Genomic DNA, 12,850 nt, shown 5'->3' with positions numbered 1-12,850 from the left:
GCCATCGTTTACACACAGGAAATGAGTGCTGGCCCCAGTGGAAAAGAGCAAAGAAAGAGTCAGTGGGGTCTGTTTTTGCTCTCTTTATGCTTTTGATGAAGCAATATGTGATGAGCATTCAGATTTACATTAGCGTGTTAACAGAGATAAACTGGCTAATGATGAGCGCTCAGCACTGAGAGACTGATTGTTCAGGAGCAAGTGAAGTGTGAAATCACACCAGATACCTCGGTAATGGCATTTGCACATGTGCAAGCGCACGCATGCACACACATACACACACACACACACTTTCTGTCATAGACACACAATCCCTTGCTCCTTTATACACAATGAACTTTAAAAGAGGTATCACCATTATCCAGCTGCATCAGAATGGCAAATTGTTCGACTGGACAATTAAAACAATTTAAAACAGGAATTTTAATTTTAGAATTATCAAAAAAGCATGTTGCTTCACTATACATATAGGGACATAAACTACCCTTGAAATATAAGGTGATATGTGGCAGGTCTGGAAAAGAACACTTGAATGGGAAGTACTAGTTTCCTCATTAATACTCATTGTGTAGACATTGATTGGCAGAAGGTGGGTGGGTTCAAAGAGCTACACATCACACAGACAGTGATTGGCAGCCAAACCCTCTCTGGGACCTGGAGTAGACTGAACACTACTCTGACCACAGCAATCACATTCAAGTTTTTAGCTATTTTGTAAAATATTCTGACACACATCAGCCACCACCAACGTGTGGCACCTGGGTGATGCACATTTACATTACACTTACATGTTTGCCATTTAGCGGACACTGTTATGCAGAGTGATTTACAAGATTTTAGTGGAAGGTACTACATGTGCACTGCTAACCACATGCAAACAGGGACATCAGTGCTGAACAGAGTGCTGATACACAGCAGCCATTTTGCTCCAGAATCCTGACCACACAGCAGCTGAGAGGCAGGTAATTATTTAGCCAGTTAAATGTGAGGAATTATTAGACGGCCAGACTGAGACAGCATGATTGGCAGTTTAATTTGCCCGCACTGGGAGCCACCTACACTGCCATAAGTTCTATAGGGTCTTTTTAATGACCACAGTGAGGTAAGACCTCAGTTGAGAGAAAGGCAGCTGATTATAATATACACAGACAAAGTAAAATGGTGCAAATGTCACACTGTACTTGTATACTCCTATTAACATGATAGATGGAAAATGACAATTTGACAACCGAATTTAAAAAGAAGAGTATATTCTTTGCTTCCCCAATGGTCCTCACAAATGTAGACATCACGCACAAAATCAATCATCCTGTTACTTACTTGTACAAAAGCAGTATCTTAGCTCCTTTCAAGATCTTTACAAAAGTTATTAACGCATGAAATCAACAGCTGCCAACTGCTGACATTTTTTTTCCTCCTACCTCACTTATCATGGTACCTTTTTTGGATCAAAGTATCGTGGGCTATGATAAAATCACAAAAAAAAAAATCCATAGCTTAATGTTATTTTATTATTGTGAAGGAGCTGAGAAAAATTCAGAAACTCTCCTGATACACAAACTTTTATATCAGTTGCAATCAGGAAAATGTAATCTTAGCTGTCCTTCCACAGAGAACTGCAGCACTATCACACTCCCACAGTATCCCCAAGATGCACTGCATTGTGGGTAGATACCCTTTTTAACATTTGACTAAATGCATGCCTTATGTATAGAGACTGATTCATTCAATCAACTGACAGAATCTTTTGTGTTGTACACCCATTTTGGTCAGTAAGACTCTGATTTGTTTTAAGGAATTATGTTATGTGGTCCTCTCTGGAGCTTGGAAGATGGGACGTATGACAATACAACTTGATTGAACCTGACGTAAACTGACTTTACTCAGGAGGTTTGAGGCCAGCTGGAGTAATGTCTCTTTATACCACACACAGTGGTAGAATAGGCTGCAAATACTTTCTGTCAAATTCAGTTCCCCCTTGGCATGGCAGGAAAGACTGCTTTCAGAATAATCAGGTCTGCAGAGGCAATGAAAGGAGCAAAGATGAAAAGCACCCAAAGGAAACAGAAAACAAATAAATGGAATATTTAGTCGTAAACAGCATGACCAGAACTGTCAGACATCTAAGATCATTGATAACCAATGCCATCTTCTTAGCAGATGTCTGATTCCATCTGAGTCCAGTCACTGAGATATCACTCTCAGTTTTTGAGAGAGGGAAAAAAAACTAACAAAAATATTGAAAAAGGACCCAGAAGATATATAATGGAACTTCCAGCAACTTGCTATACTGCTTTGAGTTGGGAAATGTAATGCTTTTTAAATAATGCTGATCACTTTACAATTCCACATCTGTTTACTTTTGTGTAGAATACAACAAAGTCATCATAAAATCATATCCATTTACGTTCAACGAGACAAAAAACAGCCAGATAATCCAGACACACAACCATTACAAACATCTCTTAGACTGTACTGTGCTCAAATGGGGAGAAATGAAAGACTGTGCAAGTTCTCAACCACACTTTCTCGAGGTTGGCGTCAATGGCATGACATCTCTTCAGTCATAACTACAGAAATATGTAAACACTGTGCTGGTCATATTTGCTGGAATGAGGCACTAGAAAGGCAGTGTAGGCAGTAACTAATTCACCCTACCTCCTGCTGGGCAGCACCCTCCTGTCCCCTTTCCTCCAGGTGATGTTGGCTTTGGGAGACGCCCTGGGACTGCACTCCAGTGACACATCCTTCCCCACTGTGGCGATGATCCTCACCGGGCTGGACTGAAAGCTGGGAGCCGATGCTGTCCGAAAGAATGGCAAAGCCATCATTATTACAACATCCGTCTGCTTTGGCCCTGCGAAGAAGCCACGCAAACACACATCACTAGCCAGCTTCTTTAACATTTAATTAAATCAGATGGGGGGTGAGTGAAGATGGTTGACAGGCTTCTCATTACTTAACAATGTTTTAATGGGCAGGGAAATGCTTTAGATGGATGAATCCACAAAGGCACGGGGCATCCGGATAAAGGATGCTTTAATTACTGGGTGCATTGTTTTGCTTACATGGTTCGCAGTAAGTACAGAATTTCCAACCCAAATGGGAAAATAATGCCGTCGTCCGCCTGGAACGGCATTTGTGGATAATTAGTTGTTATTAGAGACACATCGTTACCAGGGCCCCTGCAGAGAGCTGCTCTTCTCAGGCTGAGTCATCGGATGGGTCACATTGTGTTCAAAAGTTTCAGATAATTAAAACAGGGCCAGACAGTTTGTCCATATACCATATAATTTCAATTGCCTTGTCTGAGTAATGGAGCATTAGAGTAATCACATTCAGTGGAAAGTACACAGCCAAACAACACTGTTTGCAGAGCACTTCTTCTCTTTCCTCCGACTTGCAAAGTGCAAAAGGCTAAATGAAATGAAATGGTTCATTAAGATTGGGAAAGAAAAAATTAAACAAATAGACACTGCCATTTGTTTTCTGGCATGCCTTGGTGAATCCAACCGCTTTTACGCAAAGGTATTTATTTAGCTTTTATTACCATGATTAAATGTTGTTTAAAGGGGGGGGGGGGGCTTGGCACTGTGATTGACTTTATGTTCATTTCCAAGGACATTATTCTTCACAGGACCAGGATGAGCCATGTACATCATTTTCCTTGTGTAAGAATACACAGCTGGCGCTGAATGATGCTTCACAGCATTTCTGGGACAGTGTTTTTCTGACCGGTCTACATGGGTCGGATTGTGATGTTCATGCGTGAAATATTGTTCCCAGTCGGAGCAGAATCCGCTGCACACGCCACGGTACAGGGGTGCTGGGGCATCGGCCCACCGCCAGGCTTTGTCAGGAAACGTCAGTCAAACGCTGAGAGATGTTAACCTAACATCATTTGGGCGGGCTGATGACATTTCAATCACGGCTATTGCTGGCAGACAACGCTCGGATGCAGTCATGGGAATTGCTCCTGTGTCACAGGATTGCACAGCGCCTTCTGAAACCTTAGAAGAACAGGAGCATGGTGATCATCTCAGGGACATGTCTTGTTTTCTTGCCTCCGCACTGTGCAGGTTCACTGATCCCCACACTGTGAGGGCTGGCTGATGTAGTGGACTCAGTGAACAGCACAAAATTTCCAGATTCCTGAAGGATCCTTTAATATATGCAGAATTAGCACAGTATTGATTAAAAATGAATCAAACCTGGGGTTTGGATGTGTTGTATTTAAAAAGAGCGCAGCGCTGAACAGCCGGGGCCCTGACCTCACTACTCCAACAGAGGAGCAGGGTGAGGGAGGAGTCAGGAGCCAGGGGAAGGCAAGACCTGCCTGCACGGTGCACTCGCCTGAGTAATCGTTCATAGCAATACATGCCTTCAGGTGCCTCCGAAAGGGCAGAGGTCACCAATGTCTGTTGCCTAGAGGCTGGGGTTACACGGGAATTCATCACTCAAGTCAAACGGCACTCGGGAGAAATCTGTCTGCGATTCAATGAGGGGAACGTGCTCTGCAGCCGGCGACGACAGCTGGCAGCTCCGGCGCTCCAACGGCCTCAGGAAATTGCAGCAGCATCGCAGGGTGAACTGATTCACACCGCCGCCGCCGTGCCGCGTGAACACTGCAGGGGTGTCAGACTTTTTCTTGATTTTACCCTGGTTATTATCCACAGAATATCTGTTAGGTTCACAACTGTGAAGTTAGATCACAAGAGGATAAGAGCCAAAGGACAGATCTTAACTTTGAGGAACATATGACATGAATTCAACTTTTATTCTCTCTAGCATGTTAAAATGTATTCTCTTATATTGTGCCTGTCTTAATGGTACTGCTAAGAGCTTACCATATAAATGTCTTCTGCTCCACGGCAAATGTATAAATGCTTATTAGAGATTTTCTTCCATAACATGATTGGTAAAGTAAACAGGGCAAAACACGCCTTGCGGTGATATCCAGCGTCTCCTCTGATGCATGGACAGACTCTGAAAACCGCAGAGCTCCAGGCTTTTAATCTACATGACTTGATGATTTGAGACAAATTAGGACTAAACGCTGAGTGATGTTCTGTCTGTGACAGCACCGATTATGGCTTTTCCATGACAACTGTGTTTGGCAGTCCCCTGTGGACAATGCGTCAAAGCCAGTTTTTTGAACTCTTGTTTTTTAAGCCCTGTTTGTGAAAGCGTTATCCTTAACAAATCCAGATTGGGGGTGTAAACTGACCATTCCCCGTGGTCAAAATCAGGCAAGACGAAACAATATTTAAAAAAAAAAAAAAGACAGCAAGGGGGAATCTTAGAGAAGGTACCTAAAATCTTGAGTTCTGCGCTGGAGTAAATGGCCCCATACTTGTTCTCTGCTATGCACTGGTACATGCCAGAATCCTCCAGCCTCACGCCACGGATGAACAGCTCCCCATTCACCATCTCCACTCTGCTCTGTAAAGAAAATGAGACGTGATTTATTCACTCGGGGTTCAGCACCGTGGACAGCTCTCTGACATATCCTCCGCAGCTACACTGTGTGACACTAAGGCTGAAGAGCAGCACAGGATACTGGTCTGTTTCAATACACACTCCTCATTCATTTTACCCTGGGTTACACTAAATATGGAGTAATTCAAATGAATAATAATAATTCAAATAAGTCAATAATAATTCAATGATTCAAACATGCATAAAAGGTTATGGTTGGTTTTGTGACTTATAAAAAGGTTGATATGACATTAATGGTTCAGTCAATTCAGATAATCTGTGTAATTACACAAACACTAATCTCATGGTTCAAATTAACATATCAATTGTAGTTATACATTAGGTATGCAATATAATATTATAAATAAGGTTAACATTATTTATGTTTGTTTCCCAAAGACACAGCCACATGGTTTGAAAACATCATGCTTACTTTATTGGCAAATAGCTGGCATAAGAGTATGCTGCCCTGCACTTGACTTCCCTTTGTATTCTGTCAAAAGTGTTACTGGTAAGGACGTTTTCATAAGTTTGCAGTAATGAAGTAAACAAGAGTTTCCCCTTGCACCTTCAGATATGCAAAACTTTCTTTAGAATCCTGCTTTGATAACACCAGCGTGCTTCGCTATCAAAAGGAAAAACATGAAGGAAAACACTTAAACAGCCACGTACTTTATTCCCATACGCCATCACGAAGGCCTTGTTTCCTAAGGAGATTAATGACCTCCAATATCCCTCAGCTGAAATCAGTCAAGATAGCACAGCTTAGCTTTAGTTTCCGCCAGAGGATGAAAAACCCCCTGCGCCAATCAGATTTGCCGAAGGCCTCCTGCTGAGTTAATTCTCCCCCTGCCCTGCATGGCATGTGGCCAGCTGCGCAGGCATATGCAGAGCTGCGCAGAGGGGGTGTGGGTGTCTGCCCGTACCTGTGGGAGGACGGGGGCGCCATTGCGCAGCCAGTGGTAGGTGGGTCTCGGCTTCCCCGTGGCCTTGCACTCCCACTGTAGCTGCTCTCCACTGTCCAGCTGGGTGTCATTAATCATGCTGATCCACTGAGGGTAGGCTGAGAGAGGACAGAGAGAAGGGGACATCAGTGACACCCACATGTGCACCCACATGCACGCGCACACACACACACACACAGTGGCTTTTGAATTACATGTACTGTCCACACTGTGTAAGAAAATATCTGAAAATAAAGAAAATAACTGCTATACATGGGAAATAAATATACTGCAGAAATCTCTGCTTGAGTCACAACACCCTGCATACTCTTCAGCTTCCAAAGACTGGGTAACAGTAAGAGCCCACAGGAATGATGTCATTGCTTTGATCTGATTCATTTCATAGATCAAGCACAGTCCGGCTACAAAGCTGTCAGTGTGAATATTTCATTGCCTGATTTGAAATCATTTCTTTTGCATTGGTTTAAAAGCATTGTATAGACTTTTTCTTGTTATAGGGATACTTATGGAAGCTGATCTGCCATTGTTGAAATCATCACGTTAAAATGGCATCTTCAGAAGACGACTTTATCAAACACATTAACCTGCTTAACTCAAGAAGAACATAAAAGCAAACAGAAAGCATACAGGAAATACACATTCAAATGAAACAAATAAAGATACAGGAGCTCCAGCTGTTATTTAACTCAGTTTTCATACAGGCTCAGTTAAAAGATTCACTGCCTCTTCTGGGTTTGTGTGAATATCAGTGTGGGCTGTGGGAATTTCTGTTGTTTGTGGGGCAGGCTTGAGTTAAAAAAAAAAAGAAAAATGGGTGAGATGTTGTAGACTTTACAGACCTGACAGCCTATGCTCACCCCTGATGGCTGCTCTGCCTGCACTCCTGTAGCTCAATTCACACAGGTAACTTTTCAAAGTGAAACAGAAGGAGAAAGAGATGGGCAAAGCTCTCACTACAGATGCAGTATTCTATTCTGGGAAGGGGTATACAAGAAAACAAGCCCTCACAAAAAGATTTAAACCCTCTCTGATGTGTTTTCCTTATTTCCAGTATGCATAAGTCAAAGACAAAACAATTTAGAGTAGGCGTAATGCAAACAAGTGACAAATAACATTTCATGAAACACAAAACAGCTTTGCAAAGTGTTTAAGTTCTCCCGAGCAGAAATAAATCAAACTCAGAATGGTTTTACATACAAAGTTTTATGGGAACAGCATGGCCATAAAAAATAAAGAGCACACTGAAGAAAACGCCAAAAGGCACCAGTCAAGGAAATCAACTAACGAGACAGAGAGGCGGCTTCAGATTTATGCACGAACCCATGTGCATCACTCTGCTTTTTATCACCCAACAGGCTGTGGTGCAACTGAACAGACAGCAATGACAGAAACCCTGAGCAAAGGCAGAGCCTCCTTGAGCTGCCGCTGCCATCCAAAGTCACAGAGTGACAGGCGTGCTTGGCCCTCTGCCCAATGCACGTGACCACCCCAGCCCCCAATGCCACCATGCTCCCCAGCCACGCCCAGTCTGCCCGCATGCAGGAGGACCTGTTTGTGTCGATCACCCCAGGCCTTGAACCCTCATCATTAGGAGCTATTTCTCTCCCGCACTCATCCAATCAAACAGCAAGTGTGCCATGTGAAAGGGGCATTATGGCTGGGGGGGGCACACTGAGCCCCACTCACAGCCTGTCAGAGCTCTCCTCTATCATTACCATTATCGTTATTTATTTACCTAGCAGGGGCCCTTATCCAGGACCATTTGCACAGCTTGCATTGTACATATTATCCATTTTTTACAGCTGGGTACTATGCTGAACCACTCAGATGAAGCACCCTGCATAAGCCCCCTGCTTGGAGTCCTGCTAGTCCTAGTCTGGTTCCCTAAGTGCTGCTTCACACTCCTGCCACGCCCTCTCTGTGCCCCATTCTTTCAGATCCAGAGCTGTCAGGGCAGTAACTGCATATACATGCGCCGTACCCTACTTTCACAGGGGCTCCCAGTTCCCACAAAGGAGTAGATTCCACACTGGGAAAATCAGTGCAACTCATCCTCGTAGAACAGAAATCCGCTTCAGAACCTGCACCATGGAGATCTGGCTGCTGATCTACACAGGGGAGCTATGTCCCACTGTTACATGATTTTTTTTTTTTAAATAATGGTGATAAAACAATCAAATTACAATAGATAACGCTATCCTGTGAGCTACTGAAGTAATACTTCTCACTAATCCAAAGGCACAGATGGGAAGATGTAGCAATTGGCCCCTAGGCTAATCAGCTATGTATCTGATACAATGGCTGAAAGGGGAGAAATGACTCCGCACTTAAGGCACCACTCACATAAGCTGGACCTACAGAGTTCGGAAAGTAAAACTAAGCAATGTTATATAATTCTTTTAATGTGTTTCTATATTGCTTAGGGTTTTACAATATACACACAAATCTTCTGAGATGAGGAAAATGTGCTGCAAACTGTGTTCCATTGACACATGTAAGAAACTATTCAGAAATTGAATGTGAAATGTGTTGCAGCACCTCCTGAAAAGCTTCAGTGTATACACTTGCTGTTGTCAACAGTTCAAGAAAAAAGGGCAACAAACAGAAATGAAATATGGCAACAGTAAAGATATATATCAAGCCTTTTTTCCCTCTCATACAATTTCCTATTCAGCAGAAACAATTCTGGTGATCCATGATGCTTTCTGACCATGCTCCAGTTGCCAAAGCCAAGACTTAATAAAGACAAGGAAACATAACATTTGTCTTAAACCCAGGCAATATTCCACATTTCGCGACAGGAAGCATACTTCATCCAACTTAGTGACATAATCTCAAAGATAAGAACAGACAAGGCCGAAGATTCGGATGGGGGGTTGGACAGCCTAGAATAGCAAAATGAGATCAGCAGTGGAGGCAGAAACAGGCTGAAATAAATCTTGGCTGAACAAAGTGAGAAGCCCGTGGCTATCCCTGCTGGCCAAAGAACACTGTGCAGTACAGAAACAGTTGGGTGTTTGGTTAGAACCCTGCAGACAGTTTCCTAAATTATCTGGGAAGACGAATTTTCCCTTCATTTCCTGTGCCCCTACCTACCCCACCCCAAACACACAGACACAAACACACACACACACACACACACACCCGTACAACACACAGATAATTAAACTTGACTCTAGTGCAACTGAGAATTTTTAGGACTTGTCATTGCCTATATCCTGTAATATGCAGAACTCATGCCACGTAATCTGCAGAGTGCTTCCAGAGCGTTTCTTAGATCCTAAAATAAAAGGAATAATGAACGAGTGGACACATAAATTATTCACAGAATAAACAGCTAATTGAGTAAATGTATAAATGCAGCACACAAGGGAATGTGTCATGTCAGATTGTCATCTAAAGCATTATCCATATCAGTGACGCAGTGTGTTTCCATGGGAGGACGGCGGCAGATAGGCCTTGTGCGGCAGGAAATCAAATCTGTGTGCTGACGTCAGGGTAAAACTCCGGAAAACAACAGTTAAGCTCATTTCAATGTTTCCCTTTGGAACATCACACTACAGTGATGATCATTTAATAGCACAACGGAATTCCAACTGAACAAACACTCACTTGACCAGCGACCACCCTTCCATGACAAAAGCTTTGAGGGGCTTATCCCATTACCGGGAATGGTGGGGCTGTCACTGGTATGAACATAGCCCACAACTCTGTGTGTGTGTGTGTGTGTGTGTGCTCTTTGGGTCTGGTGGCAGTGACGGTGTACTCACTGTAGACCTGCAGCTGCCCGCGGAAGGCGTTTCCCCCTCGGGGGTTCTCGGCCTTGCATTCATAGGTCCCCGAGTCCTCCAGCTGGATGTTGGGGATCTCCAGTACGGCCTGTGACTTCCGCAGCCGCGCCTTCTTCGGTATGTTGCCGTTCAGCTTCCTCCAGGTGATGGTGGGCACCGGACTGCAGAGTGAGTGAGCAGTTTGAGTTACCACACCCTCCGTTCAGCAGGACCCAATAGACAGAGAGGCCCGCCTGCTTCCTCCTATTCCTGTGGTTCTGTCACACTGTATGCTTCAATCCAGCACCCTGCACAGACACATCCCAGGATGTCTCCTTCCACACACCTGCCCTGAGCGGGAAATAACTGCAGCCACTGTGACACAGAAGGCACCCGTCGTCCATCTGTATTCCCCACATATACAGGCAACTCTTAATGTCACCTTGACAGGATAACAAAACAATTGTAGCATTTGTTCTGAAGCAGGTGCTCTGGGATTGTAACGATTAAGGATTTGTGTTGCTCACACAGGAACAAAGAGGGACCCCCGACTGCGCCAGACAGCATGACGTGCTTGCCAGTGATGGTTTCAACGTGCACTGTTACATATTTAGTGTCTATATTCATAACAAGCAAAGCGTGGAGGAATTGGCCATTCATGTCTCTTGTAATAGGTGTTTTTGTACCTTGACGTTTATCCTTTGTTTGAGAAAAATATGCTAATGTAATTCTGCGCAGAGTACAAGTAGATACAGGCCTCCTGTGAAGATGCTTCCAATCCTTACGAAAAAATTTCAATATATGGTACCTAATGAAATCAAAATCAAACACAAAAATGTGTGTGTGCGTGTATACATGACTTCTTAATCACTACCATGTTTTACAATGTTATGTCAATTTTAATAATGTATGAAGTATATTGGAGTATATCTAATTTTAGATATACACTCTTATTCTTGAATTTTAAACAAATTATTTTTGAAAGAAAAGGCTCTGACAGAGCAAACCCCACTAGAAAATGTCCTTGATGAAGAAGGAAAGAATCACCAGCTCGACCAGCGTTACAGATGTCAATCATCCTGTAAAATCTCTTCCTCAGTACATGCCTCTTCTACTTCACAAGCTTTCACTCTCCCATGATGCAGTACTTTAATGCAAATGTGATTCAAATCACATATTCTGTACCACTTTTAAGGATAAATATGATAATGCAACTACAGTATAACTTCTGAGCAGTGTTGGGATAAAGGGGTGATTTAACATCATAGTTATTAATGTCTTAAAAAAATGTACACTGTAAAATGTTACACATCCTAAAAAAACTATTTTCAATTCTTTCTTTTAAAAGAACATCCATTACTTCACACAGAGTTGGCTGTAAATGCCTGAAATGTCACAAGCTTGTAGGACAACATTTTAAGCTCTGAAAATACACACTGAATTTTCCAAGTTGTAAATTTATTGCTTTCCAATTATACAGGGCTGCCCGGCCAGAGGGTTTGATTCTGCAGCCAATCAAGCAATGTCCTGCAGTTTGTAGTCTGCAAGTCAACCCACTCTTCCTCTGTAAACCTGCAATCCCACCGCCGAGATTATTTGCACAAAAGAAATTTCCAAAATCATTATTTTTCCTTGTTCTACAATAAGCATTTAAATCCTCCTCATGCTCCTACCATGAAACAGCACTCTAAGTAACCACAAGTATAATTTAACCTGATTTGTATCTTCATTTTATGAAAAGAATGGGCAAATATGTTTGCTGAATACAGTTTTTACAGTGACATAAAGAATAAAATAAAAACATAGTGACATAAAATATGTCACTATGTTCTTATTTTATATGTTAAAAGTTAATTTTCAGGTCAGTCAAATCAATGTTAGGTCAATGATTATGTCATGTTGCCCCCTTTTTGTCTATAAACTGAATCTACAAATGAGTATGTTCAGAACAGAAGTACATGCATATGACATAATATAAAACCACTGAGCCACCAGAACAGTTCATAATCCAAAATGTGTCTGAACATTACTCCTTCTCCATTTCATCATGAAAACACACCTATATAGTATGATATTTTTATATTTTATGGCTTTATTCTTCCCTTATCTGCAGGCAGTGGATTTAACAAACACTGGCACTGGATAGTGGTCCAAAGGACCTGGTACTGTGGTGCACAAAGCACGTTGTGAATGATTGATGGGCAACCATCAAAACTTCAGCAGTTTTTATCCCCTGCAAATAATGTCAATTACTACAATCAGTTAGCAGCGCCATGCTGACACAAACTTTTAAAAACAGAAAAAAATTTCACAACATATGTTGACAAATAAAGATGACTATTGCATGGCAATGTGGAATTATGGGCATGCTTGGACATGCTGGTGCACCTCAGAAATCAATATAACCATACCAAGAGCGCAGAAAATTAAAGACGATGAAGGTTATCTGGGGCTTATCCGAGTTGAAATCCATTAATCATACGCATGCTCATTTTTTATGCGCTTGGTAAGGTGTGCTTGATTTCACAGCTTTTAAACAAGAGCGTTTGCCCTTTCCAGCATCTCATAAGAAAAGACCGGCATGAGGCACCGCATGGGCCTCCTTATGAAATTGAAGGACAAATGTCAGCTTCTTCA

The 12,850-nt window shown here is 42.5% G+C and overlaps 1 protein-coding gene across 2 annotated transcripts in view; it reads right to left on the bottom strand.

Annotated features, from left to right (window-relative positions):
• LOC118774275 (contactin-5-like) overlaps positions 1 to 12,850 on the bottom strand; it is a 188,198-nt gene that overhangs the window by 30,124 nt on the left and 145,224 nt on the right. For both annotated transcript variants that reach the window (XM_036523499.1, XM_036523500.1), the window contains exons 9-12: positions 10,214 to 10,395; positions 6,405 to 6,541; positions 5,313 to 5,442; positions 2,659 to 2,803 (exon numbers count right to left, since the gene is read on the bottom strand). In XM_036523499.1, coding sequence (XP_036379392.1) covers positions 2,659 to 2,803; positions 5,313 to 5,442; positions 6,405 to 6,541; positions 10,214 to 10,395 — 594 coding nt within the window. The remainder of the gene's footprint in view (positions 1 to 2,658; positions 2,804 to 5,312; positions 5,443 to 6,404; positions 6,542 to 10,213; positions 10,396 to 12,850) is intronic.

The sequence above is a fragment of the Megalops cyprinoides genome, chromosome 3, assembly GCF_013368585.1.
Source record: "Megalops cyprinoides isolate fMegCyp1 chromosome 3, fMegCyp1.pri, whole genome shotgun sequence".
NCBI lineage: Eukaryota > Metazoa > Chordata > Actinopteri > Elopiformes > Megalopidae > Megalops > Megalops cyprinoides.
Note: the sequence above shows the minus strand (reverse complement) of the source record. Positions and strands in the feature narration are given on the sequence as shown.